The 6683-nt window shown below is 45.2% G+C and overlaps 2 protein-coding genes across 2 annotated transcripts in view; one reads left to right on the forward strand and one right to left on the reverse strand.

Moving 5' to 3' along the window:
• Positions 1-27: 27 nt before the first annotated feature.
• LOC134180971 (gamma-2-syntrophin-like) lies at positions 28-1455 on the forward strand. The gene has a single exon (XM_062648151.1). It carries the CDS (start codon positions 97-99, stop codon positions 1393-1395), a length of 1299 nt encoding a protein of 432 aa, XP_062504135.1. The 5' UTR covers positions 28-96; the 3' UTR covers positions 1396-1455.
• Positions 1456-1503: 48 nt separating this feature from the next.
• The window catches only part of LOC134180970 (protein transport protein Sec24A-like), an 18658-nt gene continuing 13478 nt past the window's right edge, over positions 1504-6683 (reverse strand). Inside the window, exons 21-24 of the mRNA XM_062648150.1 lie at positions 6518-6622; positions 2490-2582; positions 2319-2422; positions 1504-1643 (exon numbers count right to left, since the gene is read on the reverse strand). Of these exons, the coding sequence (XP_062504134.1) occupies positions 1529-1643; positions 2319-2422; positions 2490-2582; positions 6518-6622 (417 nt within the window). The 3' untranslated portion in view covers positions 1504-1528. The remainder of the gene's footprint in view (positions 1644-2318; positions 2423-2489; positions 2583-6517; positions 6623-6683) is intronic.

The raw sequence follows: 6683 nt of genomic DNA on the forward strand, positions 1-6683 counted from the left end.
CGCGCATTCCCCAAAACAACGCGAGACGCCCCTTCTACCTTCTCCTTCCAGCGTGACTTTCCCACTACAAACAGCTCAGCACACAAGTCACCTGCAATGTCTAACGCAATCCGCACTGGCATCTTGTACCTTCAAGACCGTCTCAGTGGCCAGAAGCAGCCGGTTCGAGTTCACCTCACAAAGCACATTCTCTCTGTGCAATCAAGATGGGCTCCAGCAAGGAGAACACAAACAGTCAAGCTGGAGAGAAGCAGCACGGATGGTTTGGGGTTTAGCATCAAGGGGGGAGCAGAGACCCGGCGGGGAGCCCCTTGCATCGTGTCCAAGATATTTGCAAACTCACCTGCACATGCAGCGGAGGGAATCGACGAGGGAGACTCGATAATCAGAGTCGACAACAAGGACGTATCGAACGAGACACATGACCATGTGGTTGACATCCTGCAAAAGGCAGGGAAGGTGGTGACCCTTGTTGTGCATCAGGGACCCCAAGCGCATGACTTTGGAAAGGATTCGTGCGACGGCTGGGTCGAGTCGCTCGCCGTTCCTCTCGAACGTGCGAGTCTGACTCGATACCGAGAGCCATCGGATCCGACACACGACACCGCATTCGAGCTCTACTCGATGGACCGCACTCTGTCGTGCATCCTCCACTGCGAGAACAAAATCAGTTTTTCGACTTGGTTCCACACGATCCGGTCACACATCGAGACAGAGAACACATCGTGTCTCGTCCGAGTGAACAGGACGCTGCCACGTAAAGACAGAGTCGTTCGAATCGGTTGGGTGGACGAGTACCTGCCCGCATCGCACCACTGGAACACGTACGTTCCCAAGTTTCTCGTGCTTCGCTCTCGATGCCTCGAGATATTCACATATGCACCACAGAGCAGCCAAGAGTGGCTACGACCCGAACGATCGTACGACCTCTCTCAGCTCCTTGTCTTCCAGGTGCACGAAGACAAGCTCGTCGACGAGAACCCGTTCTGTTTGCAAGTGCAAACAGGTCTCGGAGAGGATCACTACTTCTCAACCACAACAAAAGACGAGATGACTGCCTGGCTGTCTGTCGTCGGTAAAACAACACGAAGCCTCATACAATCAATCGGACTGAAGACGATTGATTGTATGTGGCGAGGCCGCACAGCAAAACTCCAAATTGATATCAACCAAGGCTTTGCTCTCATCGATACCCTCGATGGGTCCACCATATGGCAACACACGTTTTCTAGCCTTCGTGCCTCGTCGGACGACGGCTATAAAATCGTGAAGCTCACATTCGGACCAAAGCAGTCATCACGACAAGAAACGCACCAAATCGAAGTCGACAACGTCGTCACACTGGCGTACTCCATCCGGGCATTTCTCTCTGCAAAGATCGCGTCCTATGACTGACGGTTGCCGATGATGACATGACGGTTGCCAATGGCGACACGTCAGAGTGACGTAGAAAGGTGTATATATATAGAAATGTACTGAATTTTGTTATACTGTCTATGTGACGCGTAATCGAGGCATACAGGAAATCTTACTTAGTCAGTTGCCTCTGAACGTGCAGCAAGAATTCGTAGTACGACATACTAGAATCTGTTCGGTCGTCGAGCAAGTGCCGAGTAAAGAGACGTTGCACACGACTGTCCTCCCTAGTGATGAGAAAATCAATGTACAGAACACGCACATGTGCACACACACAAACACACACAGACACACACACACACACACACACACACACACACACACACACACACACACACACACACACACAACACTTTAAGGGAAAGAGTGGTAGAATGCATGGGAACAAAGATGACATTGTGGTGTAGCTGTTGCTTGATGTCTGCTTTCTCTTTGTCTGTCTGTCTGTCTGTCTGTCCATATCCATGTCTGTCTGTTTGTCTGTCTGCCCATGCAGCCGTCCAACTCTCTACTGTCGGTTGGTCCGTCTCTCTGTCTGTCTGTCCACACTTGTCTGTCTGTTTGTCTGTCTGTGGATGCATCCATCTCTCTACTGTCAGTTGGTCTGTCTGTCCATACATCTGCCCACGCTTGTCTGCCTGCCAGTCTATCTGTCTGTCCATGCATGCATCCATCTCTCTACTGTCGGTCTGCCTGGATGTCTGAGTGTCTGTCTGTCTGTCTGTCTGTCTGTGTTGACTGACATCTTGCCGTATTCTCCAATAATCGTTTCCATGTTTACATATCGTCACACACATGTACAGAACACGCACGCACGCATGCACACACACACACACACACACACACACACACACACACACACACACACACACACACACAAGATCTACCATTCCAATCCATACCTCAAAATGTAAAGACTAGCGTGATGCGGTTGACTGTCTTGAAGCTGCTTGATGAATCCATAAACACATTGCGATCTAGGATTCTCAAGACACGGAAAGTTACTCTGCACACAAACGACGTCATTCAAAACAAAATCTTGAAAACAACAAAACAGACGAAGTGTCACTCACTGAGAATTCAGGAAGATTAGAATAATTGGTTTTTCCAAAAACATCGATGCAGAAATCGTTTGATATATCTCTGCCGATCCAAACAACCAACTCCTGGGGTGACAGAGAGAGTGGAAGATGAGAAATCAGTTGACACATGGACACAAACGACATACACAAACATAGACACTGAAACAAATATTACACCAGAACGTAGTGTGACCCCTAGAAATGGAGGATAAACTTCATGATGCTACACGACACGCCCACTTTTATTGGCTTCTAATTGACGGATACGGAAGAATCAGTGGCAGGGTGGTGTATATACTATGTAAAGCTTTGGTCCTCACACGTATTTACAGTCCACAATTTTTATGACCACGCCTACAAATGATGGGGCTATAGCCCGGTCTAGCCTATGCAACGCTACGCGCCTCATTACACTGATATGTACTGACACTGACAGGATACCTGTAACCACGCCCTAAACTGAAGAGACCACGCCCCAAAACTTAGCTTCGCGCTTTGTTGCCACAAATCTGGCTACAACACTCAGTGACTGGTACATATGAATGCATAACTATGAGAGATAATCAAGCAATAGGCGAATAACAGAGAATAAATGATCGACAACTACAGAGAGAAACAAACAAACAACACAGACATACAACAAGTTGAACAAGAAGCACTACAGTGCAAACCCTTCGCATGTCATAGCTTTGCAGCTTGAATGTAATTACAAGAGCGTGAAACAGAGATTGACATCTGCTCACCTATTTGTCTCAATCAGTTATCAAGTGTTATGCCGTTGCCTAGCAAGCCAGTCGGTCAGCCAGTCAAATGTCACTTGACCAAACTATACTTGGGGCGTCAGGGCTTGAAATATCAGTCCAACTACTTGTCGTCATTTGACGAGTTTCCAAAAATTTTAGGTCGTCAATTTTTGTCTAGGATGATATGTTGATATCAATCATGGTGTTTAGTGGTATGCCGACATTTTGTACGACCTTCTAAAATTCAGTGCAGTGCAAGCATACAGCGCAGTATTCCCACAGTGGCATGCAACCAAAAGTTTCCAACACATTACCGTTGAGCCAATGAATACAATGTGTTGCACTACACAGAGCTAGACATCTTCCCGCAGGCAAGACAATAATAGCTAATTGAATTAGTGATTAAACACATACCACCTCTCTTTGTCCGAGTTTCAACCAGAAACCAGACTCCACGTATCACATTGCGGAAGTTGTCCGTTCTTGCTACTAAAATCATAATCTACCTATTTCGACCCACAGGATTTACTATTGTCTCCACTACACTTCCCCTCGTTCTCCCTGTCACAAACTTCATGCCTTTACTTCGTTGGAATCCTGAGATGGCTCTTGCACTCCCAGTTTCATTATCTGGGAAATGAGCCGTTTTTCAACGTACACTGCTGGTGTGTAATTTACTACGCGTACACGTCATTGTACGACAAATGTCGCAAAGCGAACGTCAAAGCGGCGCATGTTTCAATACAGTACAGTTATCCGCCTGCATACCGAGAAAGCCATTACAAACTAGCCTCGATCTGCTCTAGTCGTCATTTGACAACCTAGACTACAGCACTAGTCCTCAGTTGTAAAATTTAACTCGTCAAATGACGACTTGACAACCTCTTTTTAGCACTGGGTGTGTTTCCAATAGTGCCTAAACCGGTTTACCAAGTGGTTTAAGCTAAACTGGTTTAAGAATTGGCCTGTTTAGACCTGCACTAAACCAGTTATATCGTGTTAGATATTTTCAGGCTGTCTTGACTTTCAGGTGTCTTCACTATCTTGCACCAGACTACTTCAAGAATTCATTTATCACTACAAAGTCTATGTGTAGCCGAGATACACAGAATAGCAGTAGATTATTTCCTTGTCAACAATTCTTTAAAGAGAGCGTTCAGTTTCAGAGCGGCCCAGCAATGGAATGGCCTGCCTAATATTCTTGTTGAGTGCAAGTCTCTTAAGACTTTCGAACTAACTTATAAACGTTTGTTTTTGAATAAACCTTGAACTTGTGAGTTGCTTAGTTTCATGTGTCAGTTTCGGGTTACCATAAATTAGTACAGTAGGACACCCCTTATCTGACGGGCATGAGACCAAAAGGACGTCAGATAACTGAAAACGTCGGATAACTGACGCATTTTGAAAAACGACTGCAGAATACTTAGAGATGCTGGAATCTAATTGTACATGTAACAACTAATACAGTACAACTTCTTTGACTAGGGAGAACACTAATGGGAACTGTTAAGACTTAAAGTAACCACTAATCTTAGTCTGGATCAATGATTTCGCTCTTCTTGTTGTAGTTTTCATCAGCAGCCCATTCAGTAGGACCATTGTGCTTACTGAAACTTCAGGTTGTTCTTCCAGGTACTGAAGAACCGTTTCTAGAGCTTCACAAGCTTTACCATGTGACACACAATGGACTTGGCATCTCTGCTGCACAAACCATAAGTACGTTGCTTTGTCTAACTCTGGGAGGTCTGACCTCCTAATAGCTCGTCGTTTCTTACCGCAATCATTGTCCTCGAGTTCAGTTTGAAAGGTTTTCAGCTTATCTTCTGATTTGACGATATCATGAACAGTGGGTCTTCCAATCTCGTATTCCTCCGAAACACTGGTCATGGTTCTGCCCTTATGCACCAGCTCACAAATTTCAAGTTTGTCTTCAATCGTTAATATAACTCTCTTCCTCTTTCGTGGTTTGCTAGCCATCATTTGACAACATGTGGATCACGGATACAGTACTGTACGCACAGGAATCGTATATCCTAGCGTGCACACAGCCTCGCAGTTCAGACAAGACATACACCGTCGGATAATCCATGCTGTCGGATAACTGAGTGTCGGATAAGTGGTGTCCTACTGTACTGTAACTGTTGTAATGTAGTGGCACAGGACTCTGTGGTAGATCAGTCATCAGACTGAACAGTTTACCTGTATAAATAAAGTCACCTCATCTCAACTCTTCGCATGCCATAGCTTTGCAGATTGAATGTAATTACAAGAGCATGAAAAAGAGATTGACATCCGGTCACCTATTTGTCTCAATCAGTTATCATGTGTTATGCCGTTGCCTAGCACGCCTGTCGGTCAGCCAGTCATAAGTCACGTGACCAAACTATACTAAAGTAGGTTTAGCGAAGTGGTTTAGGTTTCTTGCTAAGATAGGAAGAAGTAAGGGTCGTTAACTAGGGGAAAGAAATCAGGAGCTACGGAGAGAGAGAAGACGGTATCCTTAGTCATCGTCATGCAAATTCCTACTAGCAGATGCTGAATCAGTGACTACCAACAGTTGCTCTGACTCAGCAACAGAGCAGTGCAATACTTCAAACTAAGGTGTTCCTAGACGGTTTGTTTTGCACATCCCGGATGTGCCTAGTGTTTCACACGTCGGTAATGAAGCAAATAGACAGAAATTGGCATGCAGACAAGTGAAAATACATGAAGCAGAAACACGGACAGACGAAAATACAAAGTGACAAACTGACAAACAGACACATACAACACAAACAAACACAAACAGACAGACAGACAGACAGACTGACACAAAAATACAAAAATAGTGACAAACTGACAAACAGACACATACAAACAAAAACAAACACGATGTTGACTGACAAACACACCGCTACTACTACCATCATTTGCTGCTGTAATTAAGCATGCTACCCCCTAACTATAGGGGGAACAAAGTGACTAAGCATTTCTCTAAACTGTTCTGTATGTGGCCTTCCACTCAGTCATTGATTGCAGAGTGCACTGTTGTATACATATGGTTAACCTTTGTTTGTAATTCTTTGGCTGCACACACACACACACACACACACACACACACACACACACACACACACACACACACACACACACACACACTTACGCATGCATACGCATGCACACACACACACACACACAGCCATAAACACAGACACCAACCAACCAGACAAGCAAACAAACAGATCGCAGACACCCCACCCACCCCCGTTCATCGCCCAACATATCCACTCCACTAACCTGTCCATTGTCTATTAGATACGCTCCTTTCCTACTTAATTTCTCAGCCGTCAACTGCAACACGGGAACGTTGTAGAACGGACCATCCTTCATAGGAACTATACACTACACACACACACACACACTACAATGTGGCAACTACTGAATGACTAGACGAGAAAATTTA

Source organism: Corticium candelabrum, chromosome 6, assembly GCF_963422355.1.
Source record: "Corticium candelabrum chromosome 6, ooCorCand1.1, whole genome shotgun sequence".
NCBI lineage: Eukaryota > Metazoa > Porifera > Homoscleromorpha > Homosclerophorida > Plakinidae > Corticium > Corticium candelabrum.